Here is a 13,164-nt window from a genome sequence, read left to right as displayed (position 1 = left end):
ATACCGTGATCTTACCTTGTTCCTGTTTCCCGTGTCAAAGTGAGTGTTAGTTTAGTGTTCTGTTCCTAGTGCTTGTTTTCTTAGTTTTAGTTTAGTAAGTCAGCGTCCTTGTTTTTTGTCAAAGTATATTTATCCCTGTATTGTTTTCCCCCCTCGTGGGTTTTGTTTTGCTTGTTTGTTTAGTTTAGTGTTTATTGTTAATAAATATATTTGTCAAATCTTCATCCGCCTTGCCTCTGCCTGCACTTGGGTTCTCTGCCATGCCTATCGAGAAGATTCATGACAATTTCATATGAATACCAAAAATTCCTTTTTATTTCATTTTTTTTTCTGATTTCTGTCTTGTTTTATTCTTGTGTCTCTGATGTTTATGCTAAAATCTCTTCTAAACAGGGCTATTGACATTTTTTGTAAACAAATAGTAAAATTCAAATGTGACACAGTTCACAATTGATCAATATTTAAACAATAATGGGTGGATCATATCTGCCTGTTCTAAACTGATTTTCTGGTGCTGAATCACATTTGCCTTAGTCGTCTAGAGCAGGGGGTTTGAAACTGTGGGTTTGAAAATTGGGTCAGGACCCACTTGATGGTTGCAAAGTGGCACGAGGTTGGTCGTGGAAAGTCACTTGCCTGTTAAAGACAATATTTTACCATAAGATAATTTGGTATTTCATCTTAAATTATCTTCTCTATTTAGAGAAATAAAAACAACTTTATTTTAAGAGGATGAATGTGTGTTTTCTCCCCATATTTACATAAAAAATATTTTGGTGGGTCTCAAGATAGATTTTACCTGTCTAGGTGGGTCCTGGAATGAAAAAGTTTGGGAATCGCTTGTCTAGAGGATTAGCACATGTGCAGGAGCCATCGTGAGTTTTCATTAAAATGTGTGTCATATCCCAACTCCTTCTTTCCAGCTTGCCCTGCCGTAACCATATGGACCCCATACAGAGTCCCATTATACTGTGAGAAGTGAATTCACTTCCAGAAGAGACCGAAATATTGCGTTACGCATCTGCTGCACCGTATTTATTTACATTTTCATTTTTCTTTTTAATTTACATTTACATGTATGCATTTGGCAAATGCTTTATCTAAACCGACTTACATTGCATTGATTTAAACATTTGTTTCTGACTGTGCAATTCCCTGGGATCGAACCCATAACCTTGGCATTGCTAGTTCCATGCTCCACTGAGCCACAGGAAAGCAATTGATAATCAAATCATCTTGTCTTTTTTTAATGCAACTCGGTTTAAAGCAGGGTGTTTCCCTATCTTTGTACTTGGAAATGGTAGACTTTAAAGGCCATGCATAGGTCGGGTATTATGTGTAATTGTTAACCAACAAATATTCTGTTTGACTTTTACAGTACCTATAGTGCACAGTATTTAGCGGATCAAGGATTGCCATTGTCTCAGAAACAAACAGCGTCGCCAGTGACCTGCCAGCAAACTCTGCCCCGACATCTCTCTATTTGGAAACCTGTCACTGAGATACCAGTCCTCTTATACCTAATCAATCAAGCTGCCGGCATCCTCAGAGAAGTGCAGCTCTCAGCAGAAAGACTGAGACAGGCACTGTCACTTTGATTTAGATACATTTTATAAAGAGATCATTTACCAATCAGGAAAGTGCATTTAAAAATAAAGGTGTCAAAAATGTCCATAAAAGGTTCTTTGGAGTGCAGTAGGGTTCTACAGGGCATAAAAAGTTAAGAATTATTTAAAGAACCTTTGACTAAAAGATAAGATCCTTTATGGCATCGCTGCGAAGAAGCCTTTTAGACATTTTTTAATGAGTTTTAAAGCTTTATTAAATCTTGACATGCTATGATATATCAAAATATATCTAAACAAATATATTGTTTAATAGTAAATATTAAAATAAATCAATAGAGCAGCGCAGAACAAAACAAGAAAGTCATTTATAATGTTTCAAAGTCTGCATAAGGTACTACATAATTTTGTGACCAAAATGACTGGATTGTATGTTCAAACAATTTGTTTTCTATCATTTTCCCCAAACTGATACATTTAAGGAGGCATAAATATGATTAAACCATCAGCAAATAATTGTTAAAGCTGATGTAAGACACACAGTTTCTGTAACACAGTTAATCTCATATTAATCTTGAGCACCTATAGAGAAGTACTACCTACTTCGTATCTTTGAAGAGTATCTAGTTTTATCAAAATTATAAAAGACAGTACAGCTGTACGGTTATTCCCGAAAACAGGCAAGGCCCTGCAGGCATGCTGGGGGCGGAACAACAGCACGAGCACATGATACATCATCACATTGTCTCTGCATAACTGTTATTCACTTAAAGTTTGTGTTATTACATAATGCATGTATGCACGGATTACCAACAAAACACAGACATTTGACGCATTTCATGTCCGGCATGTTTACGCACTGGGACCGTGCCATCTGGAAGTCTCAAACGATTTCCAAATTCAGCGTTCTACCCCCCATTTATATAACATTCCTCATCGAAATGCATTGAACTAACAAACACAGCTGAACATCAGTACGATGAACGAAGCGCATTAATGGGCGGGCTCTCGCCGGTTGATGCGTGGGCGTGCTTTTCCAGGAGAATTATCCAATAAGGGACTAAGAAAATTTGCCACGTGAGGAATTTTTTTCATGTTGGAAATAAACTTTCTGAAACCTAAACGAACCCTAGGGGGGTGCACAGAAATACTGTGTTATACATCCAACTTGTTTTTTGACTAGTTGACCATGTTAAGCATGAAAAGCCAGCACATTTCACATTTCAAATAAGTCAGAATGCATTAAACACTCTTGCACCACCCCTTTAAGGTTACAAATGTTTAAAATGAGCATATGGTGATGGTGAAATGATTTCTGGGAGTTTTAAACTGCAGTATGCGGTGTTCTGGTTAGATGGGTCACAAAAAGGTTTTGACATTCTAAAGCTAGTGGACCCTTCCATGCAATTTTAATGTATAGTGTGGCCTTAGGGAGTCATATATTATTGAAACATTTCTGTGGGCTTCCCTCATGTTGAAAATGGTAGATTTGACAGGTCAGAGATACTGTTTAACGCTGATAAAGCACTTCATAATTACTCATTTATCTGATGATACATTTTATGTTATGTTAACTAATTCGTTAATCCAGGTATAACTATTTTTCATATCTGTCATATAACCTCAAAACAGTATCCCAAACATGCGAATGTGTTTCATTTGAAGCTATGTTGCACTAACATGAACGTGCCCTGAATGCCATGATTCTGTGTCACGTTGCAAGATTACATTCCATGTTTGTAATCATCTTTCTGGTGTCCAAAAATAAATAAAGTTGACTCTAGGCTATTCCTGAACTACGAGACCCTGTTTTAATCTATCCACCTGCCGATATCCTTTCTGTGATTATACACATTCGTAAATATTCTTTTATCTCTTTTATCTTTGGCTCCAGTGTGGCGTAAAAATCATTGATTGTGCGTATATGAGAAAAATAGTTACAATAATTTCATAGCGTAATGTAGCGACAGTATGAACTTAATTTATTTTGTCACCTGCTCCAATTATGTTAACTAATGATCATCTATGATTTAAAATGCACTGATATTCATACCAGAATGGAAGCAGAGTGCAATCCCGAATGTCTTCTTTTGTATATAACACGTTATTCAACATAATACTTTTAATGCCATACAGATAATGAAAACGACAAAAGAAGGCAAAAGAATTGCAGTGGAAAAACAATCAGTAAGCACCTCACAATACGTATATGTGCACTGATGGAATATCATCTCACAGAAGTGGATAAAGTGGTTTTAAGCACATGGGTAATAAGTTCAGAGGCTGTGATGTAGTCAAGGGTGGCTGCACGCTGCAACACTCATGCTTCCATCTGCTACGGCTCATCGTGGCTCGCTGTGCGTCTGGCTCATCGGGCACCGGGAGCATTTGGAACCAGGCCCAGGGTCCGCCTCCAACATTGCTGGCAATTACTACACAAACACATTTGAATTAGTGCCTGTATTTGGACGCTGCGGTGTTATCATATCAGCTGCTGTCGGCTGTCAACAGACAGCTCATGGAAACGGCTGTTCAAACAAAAGAGATGGGAAAAGTGTGGCTAGATGGGGGAAAAAATCTGTTGATAGCTTCTAGAAATGTTTCAGACACGTGTTGTGTACGTGTGTAAACATTTGGCAGGACATATGAAGTCCCAAATTTAACATTGTCAGGAGCGATTTCCATCAATCAACATGTCAAGTATATACCCTGTAAACTGCCTATTTACCTGTGACACGGATAACAGTTCTTAGGGCATCCCTTCTTATTCCCAGGGTAAGAGTTAGCAGGGGTTTGGGTGGGTCTGATCCCCAAATAATGAATCAACCCTGGAGGTCGTATAATTGAAACAAAATACTAAAATGCTTTTTTTTTTTAACTACATTGCTTTATCTAAATATGATAACTAAATAGACCATTAAAATAAAATAAATCAAGGTTGTCACATAGTGTATACTTGTTTTCTTTGCGGTATTTGAGGTCTGAAAAAATACAGAGAAACTTTTCCTTTTCTCCAAATAAAAACATAGAATAGAAAACAATATTTATGTTTGAAATTTGGGAGAAAAACAAAAAAAATATTTTTACTAAAACACATATTAATAAATTTTACTAAAGTAAATTTTGAGATATTTTTTCTAGAAGTGGTCAATATAATTTTAAATAGTTGATGAAATCACAATGTGATCACTTTTTAAATTTTTTATGTCTCATCCATCATTTCGTATTGTCTGGATGTGGCGCAGTGTTTTCTATTAAGTTTTACTGTTAAAGTTAATTTTAAAAGCTAAAAACACAACCTTATTGTTTTGCTGTTTCTTCTTTTCAGTGATCATCCTCACTTCACCTTTGATCCCTGTGGTGACTGTAAAGGAGGAAATCGAGCAGATGATGTAATTAAACCAGAGCCGGTGGGAGGTACTGAACACCCCCGCCTCTAAAAACACACACAATTTCCTGCGTTCATATGTTACACACAGACATTGTGTTCGGCCTGCTTAATCACAGAAGTTATAAGGACTCTGTTGTGTCCCAGCAATGCACTTTCTGTAAAAAAATCATCATGTATTACTCATAGTTCACAGTGGGAGAGAGAGTTACAAAACAGGGTAGAGCAATCCTTATATAGATGACTCATTTCGAAGCATAATAATGTTGCCTAGTTCAAAAATTCTTTACAAAATATTCAGAGTTTACAAGGATAAACTGTTTTGCAGCGGTTATGCAGGTCTTCCTTCAGACAACGAGAGTGGGGGGAATGTTTTTGGTCAGGCAGTCTACCATATGTGCACTGACAGTCAAGTTCACTCCGAGCATAATAAATTATAGTGTAAGCGATGGAGGTGTGGGTACAAGGTACAGTGTTGACGGCAATGTCAAAAAGCATCAGTGAAAATGACAAGTCCAAGCTTCTGACCTGCAGCAGTGACACTTGAGCCTCTAATCGGATGGTACAGCTCTCCTGACTGTCCAGCTCACACTCATGCAGGACAATTCAATAATTTATTAACCGGCATATGGCGATGCAGTTTTCTGTTTAAAAGAGCACATATTTTATGATATATTTCGTAAAATTCAATGAGATTAAATCTTTTACATTAAATCTCTGTTACAAGAGTAACCTGAGTTTTTTTTTTCTCGATTGGAGTTTTGGGTTCCTCTCCACGGTTTTCAATTAATTAAGTTTTACATAATTAATATTGCATATAGAAATTTATAGTCTGTTTAATATTTGACCTTTATCTTAAATTTGTGCTTTCACTTTGAGTGTGTTTATGTGTGGGTGTGTGTCCATGTCTCTATGTCGAAGTGTGTAAATATGTGTGCATATTGTGTGTGTAGTGTTTGTATGTGGGTATGTCTGTCTTCTTTGTTTTCACCTTTTTCTTATTTTTACAGGTATATGACTTTAGTTGTTTTGCTTATAGTCAATATGTCTCATGTAAGCTGCTTTTTAACAACGGAAATTGTAAAGAGCGCTATATAAATAAACCTGAGTTGAGTTGAGAGTGACCTGGCTAAGGTGGCAGCCACATATATACAAATTTGCAGCAGGACACATTACAGAATCATAATTCACAACGACAAGTTAACAAGGGATAAACCACATCATTTGTTAAAAGTACCTCGAACTCATTTAATGACGGAAGTACAGTCAGCTTTCAAATGTTTTGTAAATTATTCCATGCAGAAGAAGGATTATATATGAATCCTTCATTCCCCAGCTCTGTTCGGACCCGAGGAATTTGAAAGTTTACCAAATTGTTGGAACGTAGATTGTGGCTTGAATTTAGATCTAACAAACTGAGGGACAAAAAGATGGAGTCAAACCACATATTAATTTATAAATAAAGCAATTCTATATTTACATATAAAATTCTTGCTACTATTTTTATTATGCCCAATTCTAGGGTTATGGATGTTACATTTGCATTCAAAACATGAAATATAAACGCTCAGTGATTGTGTTTATTACAACATATATACTTGTTTATGTTTTCCTTAATGCCTGTTGATGGAGTCTACAAACCAATAAAAATATGCTCATTTTCTATTTAACATGAGGGAAATAAATGGCGTTATGGATGAAAAATTACATTGATTATAGATTAATTACTTTGTATGACATCTATGAATAAGAATGCACAAAATAAAGGCAATAACATAACTTGAAAATTCATAAAAGAATTCATGCCTTTTTATAGAATATAAAAGTGATCTATCACTGATTTGAGTGATAGACCGTCATGGATGTGACAAATCGTGCTTTAAAAACAAACAATTGCTTTATAAACCAACCTTACATATTGATGTCTGAGGTATCAGAATAGTGAAAACCTTTGGTAAAATCTAAATTTTTCATGGTAAGGTTGACATTTGCATGGGACTGCCCATGCAATATTTATTCTGCATATGCATATTTAAATGTGAATATATCTATATGTATATTGAGAGAGAGAGAGAGACTTGGTCACTGTGCTTATTTGTATATAAAAATACGTATTGTTTTTCAGACCAGAGTTGCCAAGACAACAAAGTGGGATGGCATGGTGAATGTCACCTTTGCTGTCTGAGCTCTCATGTCTTGAGCTCAGGTCTGTGTGTGTGTTTATGTCGAGCTCTTGAGTGTGTGACGGGGCGCGGAGGGTGGCCCCCTGGGCCCCTGCTGCCCTGACGGCCCTGCCACAGCTGCACTCAGGTGAAACCGATGTGGTGGCAGCAGCATGAAAGCTCCAAAAAACAGGAAGAAAACGTCTCGCCATGATCAAAGACTGAACTCTGTTTCTTGCCAAATAGCTTTGGTTATGTCTAGTTACATTTTTACATTTATTAATTTGGCAGACCTAGTCTACCTTACAAGTAGGAGAACATATAACATTTTGTCAACACGCTAAACAGTAACGTTGGAGCTGGAGAAAGCAAGGGAGATAATGAATAAAAGTTTTTGCAAGCGATTTGGTGCCTGACTGTGATGGAACAACCAGGCGTCATTTTCAGACCGCAGATGAAGGGAGGGGATGTACACCTGGAGCAGTGAATTTAAGGAGCCATTCTTTAGATGTTTTTGAGGCTTTAATTATGTTTTTTGGGTGTTCAAAAATGGATGTTTATGTTTCTAATTAAAGTAAAAAAACTTTATACAGTATTTCACATATTTCATGTCTCAAGTCTACAGAATTACTTACAGTCTATATAAAGTCTCTCCTTCCTAAACGCTCTGATTGGTTAAGCTGACCAGGTCTGTTGAAGATGTCCCACCCATTTCATATCAGCAAGCTTCCGCTTCTCAGGCTGTTGTGATTGGTAGGAGCCGCTTTCAGTGCACGTGTATTCATAAACTTTTAGCAATAAACAGTAACAATGGCGTCAACTTCACTTTATCATTTAAAAACATGCGGATGGATCGAAGTGTAAGGGAGGTCGGCCAGTTCATGTGCAAACTTCAGTCTTTGTTGGAGAACACATTTTTTCCCTCAGTGGTAAGAGCATTGCGTTAACAACGCAAGGTCGTGGGTTCGATCCCAGGGGATTGCACATACCTATGTAAAAATGTTAAGGATAATGAAATGTAAGTCGCTTTGGACAAAAACGTCTGCCAAATGCATAAATGTAAATGTACATTTCAGCTGGTCGTGACAGATCACCCCCAGGTTCCTCGCAGATTTGATGGGTGTTATAGTTGAGGATCTGAGCTTAATGGTAAAGTGGTGTTCAATTGATGGGTAGGCCGGTATAACCAGGAGTTCTGTCTTGGAGAGGTTGCATTGTAGGTGATGCTCTTTCATCCTAGAAGAGATGTCCAAAAGGCAGGGAGAGACACGAGGTTGGGTCATCTGACTGAAAAGAGAAATAAAGCTGCGTATCATCTGCATAAAAATTTATATAAATAATTGGACCCAGGGAGGTGGTATGTATAGAAAATTTGTGTGGTATATATAGAAAAGTTGTATATAGTTGTGGCACTGTACTGAAAATCACCAGAGCTAAGAGTAAAACTGAAGCATTGTGTGTGTGTGTGTGTGTGTGTGTGTGTGTGGACTTGGTTTTTATATGTTAGTGGGGACCCAGACCTGAATGCACACAAAGTCATGCGGACCAGTGTCACTGTGGGGACCAAAATTGATGTCCCCACAGGCACATAAGCTTATAAATTGTACAGAACAATCAATTTTGAAAATCTATAGATGCAAAAAGTTTTCTACAATCTCTAAGGTCTTAAGGTTTAAGATTGGTTAGGGGATAAAATGTTTGTACAGTATACAACTCATTATGCCTATGGACTGTCCCCACTGAGATAATAAAACATAAATGTGTGTGTGTGCATGTGTGCAAGCGCATGTGTGTGTTTGATACAATAAATGTACCATAAGTAATATATCTATCAGGCACATGAATTCTTTTAAATCCATGGGGGGATTTGAACAAAGCGAGCTGCCAAAACAGTCTGATGTCATTTAAGTTTCACAGATTCACTATTGCAATGATTTGTGGGATTCTCTGTAATTTTATCACATGAAGTTTGAGTTTTCTTGACATTTATAGACAGTAAAGATTCATCAAAAGAAGGTCATCGTCCCGTTTAGGGCTATATTGTTTAAGGGACTTTGTTTGTGTCACTTTTGATGTAAAGCGTACGATAGATTATGCATTATCTCAGACCCTTTGGGTGAACTAGTCTATCTCAGCATTTGTTAAAGCAGAAGGCCCCTGCAGACCTGCTGCGTTCTGTTCTGCAATGTGTGGCCAGCATCACTGACAGGTCATTATTGGCCATCATGCTGAGTGAAGGACGGCAACGCTCGAGCTTGCATTTATTTTATCCGTTGTTATTGAGAAAGAGATGCAGCATTTTCTGACTTCAGAATGATTAGAAAGACGGGAAAGTGATACAGCAGTACCTCAAGGGTTTGTGCTGATGTATGACGTGGAACTATGGGCTATGGTTTCTGGACACAGTGACGATGTAATGATAAATGATGTCGTTATTACATGTTGGGAACATACAAGGCAAGCAGTATTTCCATTGTTCTCTTTCTAATTCACTTATGAAATCGAAACATACTGGGTTGAAATTTGATAATAGAATTCATATTTATATTGGAATTAGAAGTGTCACATTTTAATGCATGAAGTAATGACAACTCTAATTAAAAGTGGTCTTGTTTAAAGATATACTGTCGCTGTCCACTGTAATGACCTGAGTGAAAGGTAAAATCACTTTACTGTGGTGTGTAGTGATTACACAAACAAACTGAAACAGAGAAAAACTTTCCTACCTTGAGTAAAAAAAGCAACAGTTTTATTTGCACATCAGTTCTAGCAAGCCAAAATGAACAAGTGTGTGTAATCCCATGAACCCTGGTAAATGTCTACTGACAAAGCTCAGGCATTTGTTGACAATCCCGTTAACCACAGGATGTGCATTAGAGGTGTTTTGTTTGGTTATTTTCTAAATGTACTATGTACTATAGTATTACATTTTCACTGTAATGTAATACTTTTTTGAAAGTTTATAATTTATTTGTATTAAGTTCATTACAACTACAAAAAAACAGTCAAAATGAAACATCTCCACTTGACCCATATGAAATGAATTGTTGCTTTGCATTTTTGGCAGTTGGTAAACAGAACTTATGTTTCTTTAATTTTTACTCTAAAGTATGTGTAGTTTTTATCGGAATGTTTTTACTTTGGAAATGTTTACTTCACCTCCTTATAAAGCAAATATCAGACTTCTTACTTTCTCTATTTTATAAATGTCATAAATCTAATGTTTTTATTTACCTATAGTTGAGAGATTTATGGAAGAACTGTGAGAACATGACATGTGTGCTTATCAGTTCTCAGTTGTAAGTCTTTCTTAACGTGGTGATTGGTCAGCGCAAAATGTTTCTCTGTATATATACTACGTCTGAACAACTTGACATTTAGCTTGTTTTTCTTCGAACCAAGGAGAGATGAAGCTTCTAATCTTCACAGCGCTGCTCGGGCTGAGCTTTGCTCAGTTTAACCCTAACACAAAAAATGGAAGAACTTCCATTGTCCACCTGTTTGAATGGCGCTGGGCTGATATTGCTGCAGAGTGTGAGAGATATCTTGCACCAAATGGCTTTGGAGGAGTTCAGGTGAGTAGAATTAGAGCATTAAAAAAAACATATCGTATTCCATGAAAGCACAGGTATACTTTCTTGTATATTCTGATGTTTATTATGAAAGCAACATTGAAATATTGGTTTCACGTTTAAAGATCTCCCCTCCGAGTGAGAGCATCATCGTCACAAACCCGTCGTATCCTTGGTGGCAGAGGTATCAGCCAATTGGCTATAAACTGTGTTCCAGATCAGGAAATGAAAACGAGCTGAGAGATATGATCACGAGATGCAACAACGTTGGGGTAAATACAGCTATGTATGTCAACTCCAGATCTTCAGATTCAGCAGACTGGATTGTTCTGATTTCCTTTACTTGCTTGTTTTAACAGGTGAACATCTATGTAGATGCAGTCATCAACCACATGTGTGGTGCCGGTGGTGGAGAGGGTACACACTCCAGCTGTGGTTCCTATTTTAATGCCAACAAAAAGGATTTCCCTTCAGTTCCATACTCAAACTTGGACTTCAACGACGGAAAATGCAACACCGGCAGCGGAAACATTGAGAATTACAACGATGTCAATCAAGTAAAAGAAAAGTTATTTTGAACTTCAACTGCATGCTAGTTTGTGTTTCAGATCTGATAACAGAATGTTTCATCATGTTGGCAGGTAAGAAACTGTCGTCTGGTTGGTCTTCTGGACCTTGCTTTGGAGAAGGACTACGTTCGGGGGAAAGTGGCGGGTTACATGAACACGCTTATTGACATGGGTGTGGCCGGATTCAGAGTGGACGCTTGTAAGCACATGTGGCCTGGTGATCTTTCTGCTGTTTACGGAAGACTCCACAGTCTCAACACTAAATGGTTTCCCTCTGGATCCAAACCTTTCATCTTCCAAGAGGTATTTTTGTTTATTTTTCTTAACACTTAATAGAAGAGCACCGGTATAAAGGTGGCAAATAGTTTGAGTCATAATGCACTTTTCTATAAGGTTATTGATCTTGGTGGAGAGCCCATCACATCAAATCAGTATACTGGAATTGGAAGGGTCACTGAGTTCAAATATGGCGCCAAGCTGGGCAATGTGATTCGCAAATGGAATAATGAAAAGCTGTCCTTCCTAAAGTAAGGTTTTTACTATGAAAAGAAAGCAGCATGAAGTAGTTTGAATTTTATTGTTTAATTTAACTACTTATCGTCCCAGGAACTGGGGTGAGGGTTGGGGTATGATGCCTTCTGATAAAGCCCTGGTATTTGTTGACAACCATGATAACCAGAGAGGACATGGAGCTGGCGGAGCATCCATTCTCACATTCTGGGATGCCAGGTACACTTGGGACAAGAACAGGTTACACATAATAAACTCAATTTGTTGCTTGTAACACATCATATTTATTTTCTCTGTAGACTTTACAAAATGGCTGTAGCCCTGATGTTGGCTCATCCGTATGGAGTGACAAGAGTTATGTCCAGCTACCGTTGGAGCCGCAACATTGTCAATGGACAGGTGATTGAACAGCTTTTTCAATGCAAAGGTGTTTTTTGGTTGATGAAATCCATATGATATCGCCTTCTCATTTTTCAGGACCAAAATGACTGGATGGGACCTCCAAGCAATGGTAATGGATCCACCAAACCAGTTCCGATTAACCCAGACTCTACTTGTGGAGATAACTGGGTTTGTGAACACAGGTGGCGTCAGATCAGGTACTGTGAGTTCCAACACTTTTATTATGAAGATGGTTTGCTTATGGAATTTACAATCAAAACCCAACTTTTTTCCACAGGAACATGGTGATCTTCCGTAACGTTGTTAATGGACAGCCATTTTCTAACTGGTGGGACAATGCGAATAACCAGATCGCTTTTGGCCGTGGTAATCGTGGGTTCATTGTCATCAACAATGACAGCTGGTAAGCCCTTGATGCTTGATAATAACATTTTTTATTTTATTTCAAGAAAAAAATCAAAGAGATTACAAAGTATTACAGCATTTTCAATAATCACTTTGTTCTTTAGGGATCTGGATGCCACCTTAAACACTGGCATGCCACAAGGCACCTACTGCGATGTCATCTCTGGTCAGAAGGAAGGAGGCAGATGCACTGGAACGCAGGTGCAGGTCGGAGGAGATGGACGGGCATACTTTAAAATCAGTCACACGGCCAATGACCCTTTCATCGCTATCCATGCTGATTCAAAACTGTAAAGCTTGCCGATTAAAGAAATAAAAGAATAATGTGCATTACCAAAGGTGTTCAGGCTTATTGAATGTAAACATAAAACACAATTCTTTCAATGTTACTTAAAACAGTATTGTTAGTACAAAAAATATAAAACGGTGCAGTCACTAGAGTCACAGTAGTTTGAATTTAATTATTAAAAATTGTATACAACTTTTTTATTTATCAGATGATTATTTTAATAATAATATTATAATCAAACACTTTGTTTAGGAAGTACCCAACTGTAAACTGAGTGTGAAATCATAGGGCAGGTATATAAA

The 13,164-nt window shown here is 37.5% G+C and overlaps 1 protein-coding gene across 1 annotated transcript; it reads left to right on the top strand.

Moving 5' to 3' along the window:
- The first annotated feature begins 10,493 nt into the window (after nucleotides 1-10,493).
- Nucleotides 10,494-12,903, top strand: amy2a (amylase alpha 2A). The gene is made up of 10 exons (XM_056744339.1): nucleotides 10,494-10,690; nucleotides 10,813-10,959; nucleotides 11,047-11,244; nucleotides 11,329-11,559; nucleotides 11,650-11,783; nucleotides 11,863-11,985; nucleotides 12,066-12,165; nucleotides 12,244-12,365; nucleotides 12,446-12,571; nucleotides 12,678-12,903. Exons 1-10 carry the CDS (start codon nucleotides 10,523-10,525, stop codon nucleotides 12,865-12,867), a joined length of 1,539 nt encoding a protein of 512 aa, XP_056600317.1. The 5' UTR covers nucleotides 10,494-10,522; the 3' UTR covers nucleotides 12,868-12,903.
- Nucleotides 12,904-13,164: the final 261 nt, after the last annotated feature.

The sequence above is a fragment of the Triplophysa dalaica genome, chromosome 3 (assembly GCF_015846415.1).
Source record: "Triplophysa dalaica isolate WHDGS20190420 chromosome 3, ASM1584641v1, whole genome shotgun sequence".
NCBI lineage: Eukaryota > Metazoa > Chordata > Actinopteri > Cypriniformes > Nemacheilidae > Triplophysa > Triplophysa dalaica.
Note: the sequence above shows the minus strand (reverse complement) of the source record. Positions and strands in the feature narration are given on the sequence as shown.

What these genes read in the sequence shown, in the direction of transcription:
- amy2a (XM_056744339.1), top strand. Translation starts at nt 10,523, where the DNA reads ATGAAGCTTCTAATCTTCACAGCGCTGCTCGGGCTGAGCTTTGCTCAG. An exon ending in CTCACATTCTGGGATGCCAG is followed by an intron (nt 11,986 to 12,065) that starts GTACACTTGGGA and finishes TTTTCTCTGTAG; the next exon opens with ACTTTACAAAATGGCTGTAG. An exon ending in GTCATCAACAATGACAGCTG is followed by an intron (nt 12,572 to 12,677) that starts GTAAGCCCTTGA and finishes TTTGTTCTTTAG; the next exon opens with GGATCTGGATGCCACCTTAA.